Source organism: Pteropus medius, unplaced genomic scaffold, assembly GCF_902729225.1.
Source record: "Pteropus medius unplaced genomic scaffold, Ma_sr-lr_union100, whole genome shotgun sequence".
NCBI lineage: Eukaryota > Metazoa > Chordata > Mammalia > Chiroptera > Pteropodidae > Pteropus > Pteropus medius.
This window is the reverse complement of record NW_024354875.1, coordinates 17,834,126-17,849,574: the sequence shown is the minus strand read 5'-3', so window position 1 is coordinate 17,849,574 and position 15,449 is coordinate 17,834,126. Positions and strand designations below refer to the sequence as shown.

Below are 15,449 nucleotides of genomic sequence, written 5' to 3'. Positions count from 1 at the left end.
TTCCTAAAACATGTACTTCAGATATTATAAGACATGTAGCAAGATTCTTTGGGGGGAAAAAAATGAAAAACCAAACTTGGGATTCTATTAATTGAAATATGAGAAAATGAAGTAATCGTACATAAAAAAATCTATCAAAGGGTAAAAGATACTCTCCTTCAATTTACTTTTAAAATAATAAGTGGTGGTCAAATAGGACAGAATGGATTTGTTGGCTCAATAAGTAGAGGGGAAAATCCTGCTATGTACGTAAGATGTGTGGTCTTTAAATTTCCTTTTAGCATGTGGTACCACACTGCGGCAGTATGCTTGGCTGTGCTCTATCAGTGGTCAAAGCACCAAGGGTCTGGTTACTCTAATGTATATTCCTTTATTTGCAAAAGTAGATACTGAACCCCACTACCATTATACACCATTCTTCCCTATAAAAACAGGAATAATTCCTTCATCTTCTTAAGGACATGAACAGAATCTCAATTTACTAAATGGGATAAAAAGCTTGAAAAACAATCTTCTTGAGGGCAAAGACTATTTTTTGGCCTTACTCCCTGATGTCCTGGTATCCAGTGTAGCACTCTCTCTGCCAGGGGTAGCTCAGTGGGTATTATTCACTGACCAAAATCCTACCTGCACAGGCATCCAAGACCACAAAACTTTTCCTCCTCAGAAAGAGTTGGCTCCCAAACCTCTCTAAACCCCAGAGGTTCCAATGACATTTTGGATAAAAAAAATTAATGAATACACCCTTCACTATGATGTATAATAAAAAAATCCACTCACATAAAAATGGAAGAAAAGGAAGGGATTTCAAAGACTTTGGGCTATGAGTGGCATTACATTAAAAAAAAAAAAAAGTCAATACAAAGTAACATTTTTTCACCCTAAGACTGAACAGGTAAATAGGTTGATGCTCATCTGACCAATCCATAAGAATAAAGTTTCTCAGGGGCATGCATCCTCCCACCCTGTCCTCATTCACATGGCTTTTAGGATAATCCCTTTGCTTGGTCTGTCCACATGCACATCATGACTTTAGGCTAATGCAGGCTGATAGCACATACAGAACCAGCTCTGTCCTTGTCCCTTCTATCACATGATATGGTTTCTCACAGATGCAAATGCCTGTCGAAAGAGAATCAGAACTTAAACTCCCAGGGTTACTCATAAGTTATTCAGAAATGAGGTGGATTTTAGTTAAAGCTCTAAAAATTCAGAGTCAAAATTAATTTAGTTCTAATTACGACTAGCCAGTTACTATAGATTTAGAGTAGGATTATTTCCTTTTTCAACTAAGCACATGGTACATCCTAAATGGCTAAAGCCACATACAATTCTGAGAACAGACAGCTAAAAAGCAATTCTGCAAGTACCTATGTGCCTACTAGGCATAAGAAAGTCGTTAGCTTACCTAAGAAAAAACAAAGTTAACATTCCTCTCATGAATTGCTGGTTGTAATTAATACTGATTTCATACAATTAAAATTTTAGGATATAATTAGAACTGTAGTATAATCAGATGCTTGTTATAATATGGCTCATATTATAACAAGAGTCACTGATAAATGTATAGTGCTTCTAGTAGGAAAGAGATTTGATATATGGTATATTAAAATATCATTTAATGATAAAGAGTTGAGAGTTAGCTTACATACTGTTTCACTTTTATATTACACCCATCCACCAAAACCTATATGTCCTTATTTATAAATGTAAATTTTATGTACTGATATATGATATATAAAAACATTAATAGACAAGCATTCATACATTCTTATCTCTAAAATCTTTTTGTTTTGAAGCCAGAATACAAATGAATTAAAGATTCACTATTATTCTTCATCATTTTCTTATGAGCTTGATATTTTTTCACTGCAGCTGAATAGATAAAAAGACAATATCTGGTTCTGTCCCTGGCTGAGATTAACAAAATGAATAATATCAAAATCTCAAAGCAGTGACTGGGAGGAGGGAGTTGACACAAGCAAATAGAGGAGCAAGAGGACTTGCCATCTTGACATCTTTGCAGCTTCCTAGCCCATGTGCAGGATTATGGGTCGCTTTCTGGTCCACTCGGTAGCTGGGGCTGTGAGTCTAACTAAGGGGTTGGGGAGGAGAAAATGGCTCCAAGGTCCTGTCTAACTCAGTATTTCTCTCAAAAGATTAAAACACAACTGGACCCAAACGTCACTTGCAGCAAAGTTCAGAATCAGGAGCACCAAATCCTGATCCTGGCTCTGTCCCTTATCTGGCTATGTGACCATGGGCACACAATGTTATTTGGAATTTTAGCTCATTCTTCTATAACAAGGAAATATTACTATTGTCTCACAGATGTTCTTAATAGAACCAAATGATTTCATGTGTGTACCCGGGACAGCCCCTGGCCTATAGTAGATCCTCAATAAATACTAGCTGGGTTCTACTTCTGAGGCTGCCAGGAAAGAGGATAGTTTGGAAGTCCCGCTGAGATCTGTATTTTAATGCAGCTTGGTTCTTAATCCAGAAGCATCTGGAATCAAATGGGATTGTCAGGATAAGGCACGACATGGCCAAGGGACCTCCTGTAACCTGGGGCTCTGCCTTTGATTACTGTTGTAATGTCTCACCTCAAAGTAGCCTCAGGTGTTAGGCACATACTAGGAGAGCTAACAGGTACTTTTCCTGACCAAGTAACACCACAAACCACCACTAAGGGTGACTGGCTATTATTTCAGTTGTGATGTCTTGATATTTGGGGCCAGAATCTTTGATGTCATATTATCTATATGTAATTGTTTCTTCTTTTGTAGTCATTTAATTTCCATTTTCAACCATGCAAGTCCATCGGTTTGTTGTTTTCCTGTGACAGGATCACCTAGTTAAGACTACTAACTGCTACAATCAGTGTCTATATATTTGATAGGCTTTTCATAGTATCCAGCAAAACAATGAAAATATGTATGACTTGAGGAAAATAACCATGATGAAAGAGTTCATAAAATTTACATTGTGGATGCTCAAGTATCAACCATAATGAAAACCACATATATTTAACAAAATCTATTTTTAAATGGCTATTCCATGTTTTCCAAAGGAAAATGAGTACTGCAAATAATTTTTATCTCTTCTTGGAAATGAGACACCAAAGAATGCTTAATGTACTCATTTCAGATATTTAGACTAAGTTCACTACTTTTCCCTTAGTGTCATCTTAGAAAATTAACTATTATACCCCTTAGGCCATAGAATAAGTAAAAAGGTAAAACCTTTTGTTCAAAGATGTCCAAATACAAGATGTTTGTGTTCTTTTTAAAACTAAAGAATATCCTACCTCCTTAAAGTTGTCAAATGCTGATAAAATGATTTCGTGCCCGCCTCTGACAAGACAAACGGCTGCCAACAGTTCTAACACAAGGGCTTTTGTTCTGTAAAAACAAGAAGAGAAAAGAAAAACACAAATCAGCGAAAGTGACAAGATGAATCAGCTGTTCCTTGCTTCCAAGATGACTATGATAATAATAAAATATTCGTCCATATATGTTTTTTAAACTTCTAGTAAGGTAATTACATTAAAGTACATTTTTAAACCTTTACCTACTGCTATATATGTGATTTATCTACAGAAGCAAAGTTAGAAGGCTTGTTTCCCACTCCCCAAATTACTCACTAACGAAAATTAATTCTGGAAAGATTAGTCTTTTAGTCCCAACATCAGATGACTCAGTACAATATGGCTGAAAAAGTTTTATTGATGAGCTAAAGACAATAGGAAACTTGGAAATATTCAGGAAAAGAACCCATTGGTTAAATATTTTCTCTGGTGTTAGAGTAAGAGACACAATATTTGCCAAAAAAAAGTTCAAAATTAACTGAAATTAATGTCCTGCATTTCAAATCTGCTAATTTGCACATGATGCCATAAAAACTCCCTATGACAATGAAAGTTTCTATCATTTCTTCTTCTTATGCAGGAGATCTGAGAGGAACTGGATTACAGCTCTGCTAATAAAAAAATATATATATTTTCTCTTGTTCAAGAAAACAAACTCCATCTGAAATATTTTTAGGAGAACCTAGAGATATAGTCTAAGTTTTCAAACACAATGTCAAGGACAGCATTGTTTCTTCATCATAAGATCACTTCAGTGTTTAATCTTTTTTTCTGGAATAAAAGCTATTACAACCTCTAAACAAAGACTGTTCTGATAATCCACAATGCCAACTGTTTTAAGAAAAATGGCTAACGATTTCCCTGTAGTGGAAGGGAGGGACACAGAAGCATGAATGACTATTTGGGGTTCCAGTAAATTAAGGAAGCAATCACAAAGCTGCATAAGCTTTATTAGGAAAGTTTGAAATAATAATATCAACATCTAAAATGGACTTCACGGTTTGCATTGCACTCCGAATCAGAAAGGATCTAATTTATAATCAGATTTTTTTTGGCTGTTGTTCAATTAAGTTTTCAGATACACAGTCTATACAGAGGTAACTGATAAAAGAGAACAACACATTTGAAATGCAGAATGCCTCACCAGAATGGAAAATACATTGGAATAACTAAAAGAAATTGATAAGACAGGTGTCTGGAAGTAATCTGTGACGTGAATAATATATATGGTACTGGCCTTTATAGTAAAGTGAATATAAAATAACATGTACATGCACCATTATTTTTTTGTTTGTGTTTCTTTTTTTTGTTTGGTAATAAAAGCTACATATGTAAATGCTGCAAGTGAAGTGTTGACAAGGGACAGTGGCTTTAGTCAGCCTTCAGCTGTATCTGGTGTAGCTAAGTCTCTATCTGTCCTGATAACCTCATGCTCTCTACCAAATTTTGCTAAATTTGCAAGGATGCTCAGAACAGGCCTCAAGAAAAATGAAAGCTTAACGAGAAGAATGAAGGGCTGGAGTTGTCACCAGTTGCTCAACTCTGCCACACGTAAAAATGTAATTTAGCTGATCTACATAACCAAGAGTCTACTAGCAATTTGATTTCAGAGTCGTACTTGAAAGTTTCCAAACTCTAACTTGGTTAAATGTTAACTAGAATTCTGCTTTCTCTAGTTAGATTTAGACTTGTACATTACAAATCAAGCTTACCTTGGATTCTTGTTGTTCAAGCTTAGTGCAATCTCATTGACAGCATGTGGATGAGACATAACCATGTTGAAACCATACTGAAATTAATGTGGAAAAAAAACAAAGCTTTAGTAATCAACCTAGGGGATTGCCAACACTGATTAAAAACAAAAACCTGGTTTCTACCTAATGCAATTTATATCACCATAAATGCATTTATGTCTCTAGTACATCAATGTCCGAACATATTTCCCAGAAAAATTCCAGGAATGGTGTTACTATCAAGGGACCCTATTTCCAGTCATCGTCAATGAACTACATGTTTCTCTTTATGAGAATAGTGAAAAGGCTCCAATCTAGCCCAGTGACACTCAGTTCTGGCTGCTCATTAAAATCACCTGAAAGAGTAAACAAAAAAGAACACTGTTCCAGTACCCACTCCAGGTCAACTCATTCTGACCCTCGAGGACAAGTCCCTGGCATCGGAATTTTTTTAAGCTGTCAGAGTGACTCCATCATAGAGCCAGAGTTGACAACCACTATATCTACTCCCTTCTCTAAGCAATGGCTAACTGCACCAAAATCCAAGGAAAACCTGCGTTGCTCTGAGGCATGTTACCTCATCCTTCTATAAAAGGAAGTGAGGAATTTTTTCTTTCTACTCCAAACTCACTCTCAGCTCATGACCTTATTTTTAATTATACTAAGCAGAAAAAAAGCTTCCAAAAGCCGTCGTCACCACCACATCAATCCTCAAACACAGATCTGTGGCTTACCTCCTCATCTCTTCCCAAAGATGAATTCTAGCATGCTCTAATCTAAGGCCAATCCCTCCACTTGAGTCCCTGATCCCATTCCCTCTCACCTACTTAAGAGCATTATATGCTTCAGCAATTCTGTCATCCCCCACCATTATTTTCCTCTGATTCATAACATTAACATAAAAACATGATACAAATTATCTTATCCTAAATAACAACCAAATCTCTCTTGACCCTACAACCAGTGTCCAGCTACTGCCTCATTTCTCTGCTATCCTTTACAGCAAAAGTCTAGCACTCAGTCTTAATCCTCTCTTCCGGTTCTCTCCTGAAACCACTCTGATCAGGCATTTCATCACCACCACTCCAATGAAACTGTGCCAAGATCACCAAGAACCCAAATTTTGCTAGAGGCAATGGTCAATTCTCACTCCTCATCTTACATGGCTTCGCAGCAACACTGCACACAGCTAAGCACTCTCTTCTCCTCAAAGAATTTCTTGTACTTACCGTCTATGTCTCTGGCTACTTCTCATTCTCTAGATGGTTTTTCCTCATCTCTCTGACACTTAAACAGAGTGCTCAGGACAAACATCCTGGAGCCACTCGCCACTCCTCACCACATATCCAATGCAATTTTTGCCTTTACTATCAAAATAAAACCAGAATCTGGCCACCTCTCATCATCTCTGCTCCTATAATACTGGTCCATACTACCAACAACACCCACCTAAATTAATGCAACAGCCTCTTAAATGGTTAACCCCTTCTGTCTTTGCCCACCCCCACCCCCCGCCCCCCGGCAAGGTCAATCCTAAACACAGAAGTTACTTATTAGCCATGTTATCCTGGGCAAATTATTTAACTTCCCTGTCTCATCTCTGTTTCCTCATCAATCCTAAACACAGAAGTCACAGTGATCATGTTAAATTCAAGTGTCAGATCAAGTCACATTTTTCCTCAGAACCCTTTCATTGCTTTTCACTCATAGTAAAGCCAATGTCCTTTCACTGGCTTATAAAGCTCCATACAGGCAGGACTCCATTTTCTCCAGATTTCATCGTCTACTTCTCCCTCTTATTCTGATCCAGCCAACCTGCACTCTTTCCTGCACCTTGAACACATCCAACTTTTTCCTGCTTCAGGGCCTTTGTACTTGCTCTTCTCTCTGCCTAGAATATTCTTTCCCTAATATTCTTTTCCTTGTTCCCTCATCCAAGTTGTTACTAAATTTTATCTTCTTGATGACACTTTCCTGGCTGGCCTATTTTAAAACTGAACACACATTGTCATCACTTCCTATTCCATTTCTTGATGTTTTTTTCTACAGCATTTAGTTCTCTGAAGCCAGTCTTCCTGCGTTAAAATCTGACTCCATTCCTTATTAGCCATGTAATCCTGGGCAAATTGTTTAACTTCCCTGCCTCATCTCTGTTTCCTCATCGATAAATTGGAGAGAGTTACATTACCAATTTCACAGGATTGTTATGAGACTTAAATTGATTAACAGGTTTAAAAGCACTAGACCTATAAATGTTAGCTTTCATTTCATCATCATCATTATTCACTGGAATGCTTGTAGTTTACCAATTTATTTGTTTACCATCTGCCTCCCTCACTAGAAAGTAAGTTCCTATTTATTTAATGCTATATCCTCCGTGCCTAGAATAGATTCTATCTAATAATGCTCAAAAATATTAATTGGCTGAAAAAAGAATAAATGCATGTTTCTCTTCTTGAATTCAATTCAGCACTGTGCTGTTGGGTTTGAACTCGATTACCAACCCTCTGTGTAGGTACTTATTTTCTATTTGTACTTGGACTCACCTGTAGCATCCTTATCAATGGACATCGAATCCTATTTTTATATATGAGTTATGTCTTTCTAAATCTTATCCCTGGTATTCTTATCTAATTATACTTTTGACCTGTCAGTTCACCCTATATATTCCAGGCTCTAATTTCCACTTTGTTGTTTGGATTAATCCAGCCAACACACTGTGCTCTCTCTCCCAGTGTTTCTCAAAGCAGGGATTTCCTGAATCACAATTACCTGAAGTAGGAATCTGTACTTTTAACAAGAATCTTCCAGATGCTTCTTATAAAGATTAGGCACCTCTGGGTCCAATAGACAGTAACTTTTTGCCTGTTCAACATATGACCCTTTGAGAACCACTGACCTACTCAATGTGTGTCTATTCATTCCTGGTGTTCAAAAGTTTTCACGTCACTGCCCACAATCAAAGGCTTACTCTGTCTTTAATGGTCCCATTTACTAAGTAACCTAGACAAATTTATCACTGTAGGTGAAAACATCTTCCCTTTAAATACATTATAAATTCTAATTAAAATGAGAACAATGAATTAAATCTTGAGCTTTAGAAGGAACCAGATCTTTTTCTATAGAATCTCGTTAAATCCTGATATTTTACTTCAAATAGAAATAATACAAGGAAACCGAAATAACAAGATCAGGATATGATCTTTTTTTAAAAGATTGGAAACACAAACATACCTGATAATTCATGATGGCACGTAAACACATGATACAGACGTGTACATCATCTTTCTTACTCACTAATCTTGAATTTTTCAAGGTTCTTCTGCTTGGCAAAGTATTATATCTACAAACAAAAAGGTAAAATTCTATAAAACTATAGATTACTCTCTTAGCACAGGCACATGCAGTGAAGAAAGTGGACATCGTTCTCTACCTTTGCCTGCACCTATATGAGGACTGCAGGTCAAGCCCACCACTAACAAATCCATCTACCACAGAGCTACTTCCGTAGACTGTGAGGCCCGCAGGACTGTGTGTAGTGGTCATCATCATGTCTGTTCAGCTATTGGACAATGAAACTCAACTCCACACGGCATGTAACAAATCAGACCAGCAATCCCCAGCTCCAACTCAGTAGGCCAAGCTAGAGTTGCAGAGGTGAGCTAAGGCAAAACACATACAGATTGCATTTGCCAACAAGTGAAGGGGTGAAACTTAGCTCATATACAGATCTCCAATCATTTGACAAAATTTAAACAGCACCTTCCCATGAGTGCTCTCAGGAGACCCTTTTTGGGTCTCAGCCAGGGCAAGGTCATAAGTTAACAACTACAATATTAGACCTTAACATAAGTGTAACTTAATAGTATGCAAATGCCTCCACAGCCTTATGTCTCACCTAAAGCTTGGTATGACAGCTGAAACTTAGATAGAAATATGCTGATATTTCACAAGGTCAAGATATTTCAACATTAGGATTCATTCTAGAGATCCTACATTGCTAAACCATAGTAGTTCTGTCTGGAGACTTATGAGAGCCTGCAAGTAGTAAAGAAGTGACAGTGTGACATTGTGTAAATAGAAAAGATGGCAATATGAGCTTTAAATTACTACGTCAGAGTGCAGTTTTCTCTGCAACTCCAAGCCTGAAATAAAAGCAAATTTCAAAAGCTGTCAACTACTTTCCCATAGACAGTCAAGGACAGAAATGCTCCGCCAAATAAACTATGCGTTTTCCTTCCTCTTGAATTGAACTAATGGAAAAATTTAAAGGAAGTTATGATTGATGTTAACTGCTTTCAAAAGTCCCGCAGGTGCAGGCTAGGAATTGACAGTTTTGTCTGAAACTGTTCAGCTGAGAAATCTTTTTAAATTTTATTTTCTATTAAAAAAACTATCAAATAGAAGAAAGATGAGTCTACTAATGAGTCAAATAAATTGTTGATGAACGCTTCAATAAGTCGCTTGCCTCAATATACCTGAATGTGTAAGGTTAGTTTGCTCATGCTAGTTTTAAAGAAGAATGCTTTATTCAAGGACTTCTCTCACTTTATTCACACTGGGAAATGAAATTTCAGCGATGGAAGTTGGCCTAATTCATTTTTAATGCAAAAACAAAGTTAAGTAAACAAATTAAGATTTCAGTGTTAGCCCAATTCCAACATCTAAAATACAACTTTAAAATGTGTCACTTCACCATAACCCCAGCCTGAGCACGACTGCTAACACACTTGATGGAGGTCTCACAGAAATTGGTGCACCTTCAATCAACAACCACACACCGGTCTGACTCAAGAATATGTGATCTTCTTAAGTCTACATCGGAAGTTCTTTCACTTCCTCTATCTTAATTTATTTTAACCTCAGTTTTGTGTTTCTTTAGTGGAATCACTTGTTAGGTATATAATAGTTGATTAGAGAGATAACTGTCATTGTTAATTAAAAAGCAATAGCTACCAGTATAAAAGTACCTAAGATTAATACAGGGGCTGTCAATATAATTATCTATTGCTTCCTGAACTAGAGTAAGGCCTTGAGAGCATAAACAACATATTTATATTTCATTTGCCCTGGCACTCAGCAGAGTCTAGCATAAACAGTAGGTGCTTAATAAAACCGACTTTGGTGCTTCAGCCAGAGATCAGGTTTGATTCTCTATGGCTGGTAGAAAGCACCAGAAACCAATTCTTCTAGATTGCTCACCTCAACAAGGTGTCCTCATTGTGGCAGAATAGATTGGTCAAATGTTAGTCCTAATTTTGTTGGTAATTTGCAGTCAACCTGGGGAAACTATTAAAAAACTAGCTCCACAGGGATGGGATTTTTGGATACCATCACCATTGTGCATCGGAGCTACATGCACATTATATATGTGTAAAATAAACTCAATAACAATACACAAACCTGCACAGCACAATATGGAGTGATGACAGTCACACCTCCTTAAAAGAGAACTTTTTTTTTTTGCAAAGCATCGTGCTTAAAATTCCCATATAGTCAACCTTTTCTCAATCAAGTCAGACTTGACTGAATTAACATAGACTTACTCTTGGTAACTGTCTCAGGCATGTGAAAGTTGTTTTTAAAATGAGGCTCTAATTCAAGAAGTGAATATAAAAGGAATGGACAAATTGTGGGATGAGTATCATAAAGGTAGCATGGTAATGAACATAACTGAACATGAAATATTACCGATGCAAATTTAAAACATACCTGTCTTACAGTTCTTTGGTAGAATTATACTTTCATTCATTATTTTTGTCTATTTTAAATTTTATACAATGGATGTGTATTACTTTCCAAACAAAGAAAAAAAACATTGCATAAAAAAAAGAACTCTTATAGATTGTCTAGGTTCTGATTCTCCTAAAGACAGAAGGCTAACTGGAGAATGTGATCAGAGTGCTTTTTCCACTTCAATCACCCTACAGAATGTTTCTAGAAGGCCGCTTAGGTCAAGAGCTGGTCCTGATCTTCCCTCATAAAGCACAGTTTAGGGTTTCTGTGATGAGGCCAAATTCCACCACAACACATATAACAAAAAAAACCTCAGTATCGTCAGAAATATTTAAGCTGTGAAAATCTTACTCCCTGGTGTTGCAAACGTCTTCGGGGATATCAAAAAAAAAATGAAAACAGTGATTAACACTTTCCATAGAAAAAAGGATAAGGGTAACTGATTAGTGCCACAAAATGACCAAGTGTACGAGTCGCACTGATTCCTTTAGGTAGAGTTGGAAAATCACAGCAATAATCAGTCACCAATTAAAAATTCAAACGGCTCAAATGAAACTAATCCTAATTATCAAATATTAAATGTGCAAGGTGCTATTGCATAATCATGTTAACAAAAGTAAATACAATTCGACGTACTATCTTTGAAAAGGTAGAAAAGGTGGCCTGCTTCTGGTTCTATGACACAGCCCTCAGGCTAAGCTATCTTCACCTTTTGTGAGTATTGGTCATTCTACTTAGCTATCTGAATATACTTTCCACAAAGACCTGGGCTTTACAGGGATTAAAATGGTGACTCAGTAGAGGGTATGGGTGCTTCTGTGGTAAACTAATACCCTTGGCGCATGTTCTATTACAGAATTACAAAAAGTGAAACCTACTACTATAACATTTTCTTTCTGAAGCTATTATGAGACTTCGTGTAGAACAGACTATTTGAACAGAGCCAGATTGGAGAGTGTTCCTCTAGTTTACTGCGGTATATTTAAAAAAACCCCAGTGAGAGGCAGTACTGATTTCTGCATGGTCTCCCGTGGATAACTGAGACAGCTGAGCTTCAGTTCTGTCCCACGTAATATGTCTTGAGTGATCCCAGATTCTATCGATAGCTAATAGTGCATGTTCTTTTAACTGAGACTTGAAATAGATTCTTCAGAGTAGTTCTCAAACCTCATGGTACATCACAGCTAGCCCCAGATGAGGCACAAAAAAGAGGGGCTTCGAAGGTGCTTCAACTCCATCCACCCCCCTACAACGGCTGCCAGCCCAATGGTCTTCACTGTGATTATGGAGCTACTGTTTTTCAAGGCTACTGTGCAACTGAAGAGGAAGGGAGGGGAGCAGCACAAGTTAAAAAACTTCACCGAGCTAGCTGCTCTTAGATTCACTTTTTTCCTGTACAGATGCTCCCTGAATTGCAGCTAGACTTGAATTTCTAGAGTACTGAAAAAGCTGATTCTGGCATAATATCCAAAATACACAAGGAACTCCTACAACTCAATAGCAAGAAATCAAATAACCCAATTAAAGGATGAACAAAAGACTTGAATAAACATTTTTCCAAAGACTACAACAAAAGGTATATAAAAGATGCACTAATCACCAGAGAAAGTTCAAATCAAAATCACAATGAGATATCACCTTATACCTGTCAGTATAGCCACTTTCAAAAAAAAACAAAAACAAAACATAACAAGTGCTGGCAAGGTTGTGAAGAAAAGAAAACCCTTGTACACTGCTGGCAGGAATGTAAATTGGTACAGCCACTATAAAAAAGATATGATCGCTCCTCAAAAATTACAAACAGAACAGCTATGATCTGATCTACCAATCCTACTTCTGAATATCCAAAAGGGTTAAAATCAGGATGTCGAAGAGATATCTGCATTCTCATGTTCATCACAGCATTATTCACAATAGCCAAGATGTAGAATGAATGAATAAAGAAAATGTGGTAAATACATACAATGGACTATTATTCAATCATAAAAAACAAGGATAGCCTGTGACATGCAACAGCGTGGATAAACCTTGAGAATGTTATGCCAAGTGAAATAAACCAACTGCAGAAGGACAAATGCTGTACAAGTCTTTATACGAGGGACCTAAAATACTCAAACTCATAGAAGCAGACAGTAGAGTGATGGTTGTCAGGAGGGAGTGCAAAATGGGGATTTGCTAATCAACAGGTATAACGTTTCTGTTATGTAAAGTGAATAAATTCTAGAGATCTACTACATGCCAGCATCAGACCTGTAGTAATACTGTATTGTACATTTAAAAATTTGTTAAGAGAGTAGATAATATGTCAAGTGCTTTTACCACAAAATATAAAAGTAGCACATAAAAAAAAAAACAGCTGATAAACATAAGAATACATAAGTAGTATGTCTATAATTCTGGGAATACAGGAGAAAGACCACTTTTCCTGAGCAAAAGTTAGATGTGATCAAATACTGGATTTGTTCACAGATCTACACCTGCAAAGCACCAAACACTTAGTAACTAACACCGAAATGGTGTTCACCCAGCGGTGCCTTGAAATAAATCTAATCACTTATGCTATTGTCTTAACATACACTTATTTCTAAACACTTAAACATTTTCTTGTATGTAGGTTATGTACATATGTGCCTCACTCTCTGAACCTGTATTATCCACACAAAAAATTACTGCAGAACCTTCAATGAACGTTTCCTGAACTGACCTAACCAGGCTTTCCCAGAGGCTGGCAAAAAAAAAAAGGTTTTTCAAAAATCTTTTGCGGAGCTTCCATGTCAACATTTGTGAGATTTGTTACATCCAGGTCCTAACAGCAACAGGAAAAAGAAAAGGTATACGTATTTTTCTCTTACAAAAAGTATTTTCAAACAGTATAACTATTCCTATGTCAAACTAGTATCTACCTATAAATAAAGAACATTAGAATTCACTTGAAAGTTAATGTAATAAGGGTTACATTAAGGGTTACACTGCATTCCAACTGGAATGCAATGCCAACTGGGTATGTCACATCATTTGGCATAATCTTACTAGTCTTTTATGGTTCCAAGGTCTAAACTAATAGAACTTTACTAAGATTTGGGGTTTTCAGGTTTCCTCCGAATTACTCTTCAGACATGATGTCACTTGGGCTTTATTTCTACCAATTAAACTCATAAAATATAATGCTAAAAAAAAAAAAAAAAGAGCAAAGCACTTTTCTGACTATACAGCCAAAAACAGAGCTGAAAGAGCTGAATCCAGATAGTTCAAAGTGGGGATAAAGAGAAAGAAACAGAGAATGAGAAAAAAGTTAAAAAAAAAAAACTCCTAATGAACCTTTTAACCTTTTTCATAGTTACTGCAATGTTCTGTTCATCTATCTTTCCCATTACAGGACCAGACTAACTGCTAGAATAGAACCTGTAAATCAAAAGGTCTCAGTACATGCTTTTTGAGTAGAGTAGCAAATGAACAGGCTGCCAACCCGTCATATGAATAGAGAGCCATTATTAGTCTCAATTTTCTGATTTTTCATTATATTCCCTTTGTCAAAGGCATTTGCTATTGAGTGGCTAATTAATCAGGCTCTATCCCTATGTGAAAAGTGTCCCAGGAAACCATCTATCTCATGTGACCTTTAGACAAATATTTCTATGTTTACCCCAAATTACCCCCCTTTTTTTCAGAAACCTTGAACAAATCATAGCCAGTGAGCTAAAATGACAATTCCACAGCCTGGCTTTCAAAATATTACGTAAACTGATTCTAAATTACCTCTAGCCAGACTCATTTGTTCATTGTTTCCTAAACAAACCATGCAGTCTGACCACTGAAGCACTGCTCATACCACCCTCCCTACTTCTCCCCTTTCCTCGTCACTCCTCCAAGTCCTACTCACTGCTGTTCATACCCGGACCACACCAAACATCTTCCCTAGGTTTTGCTGTCCACTCTAGTTCCATATCATTCGTTTTGGTAATACTCATATGACTCTTAACATATTAGTGTGCATGAGCGCAAGAACACAAACATAATACACTTTCCTCAGCCAAATCGTAAAGACACTGTGCCATAGCAGAAAGGAGTCAGAGGACTTTGAGTATAAATCCTGGCTCTGTCACTTATTCGCTATGGATAATTTCTCTGAGCCTCAGCTTCCTCATCTGTAAAATGGGGCTAATAATTCTTGAATACCTCCCAAAGATTTCAAGAAGATATAACAATGTAAGTATAAGAAAGTCCTTTATTTGACATGAACCACATACACATACATTATTTAATGTCTCTTTCTGTAACCACGGCACGTGGCAAAGTACTCTTCACATATTAAGTATGTAAGAAATCTTGCTGATGAAAGCACCAGACCATAGAAATAGAAGTTGGCTGAGTCACTTTTCAGTGTTTCCCTCAATCCTATATACTTAACATGTATTGACTCCTCATTATTGTGCCAGGTTCTTTACAGGAATTATTAATTTAACCTGACAACATGAGAGACAGGTCCTCGACCCTATCATCTCTACCAATCTGAGAATCTGTGAGACAGATTCCCAACAATGCACTGGCTATGTGACTTCTTTTTCCATTCCCACATAGCCTCTCTTTCGGGTTTCCACTGAAGACACAAT

The 15,449-nt window shown here is 36.9% G+C and overlaps 1 protein-coding gene across 1 annotated transcript in view; it reads right to left on the bottom strand.

The window, feature by feature from the left end:
- The window catches only part of FMNL2 (formin like 2), a 255,979-nt gene that overhangs the window by 53,726 nt on the left and 186,804 nt on the right, over positions 1-15,449 (bottom strand). Inside the window, 3 exon segments of the mRNA XM_039855892.1 lie at positions 3,311-3,404; positions 5,083-5,159; positions 8,338-8,446. Of these exon segments, the coding sequence (XP_039711826.1) occupies positions 3,311-3,404; positions 5,083-5,159; positions 8,338-8,446 (280 nt within the window).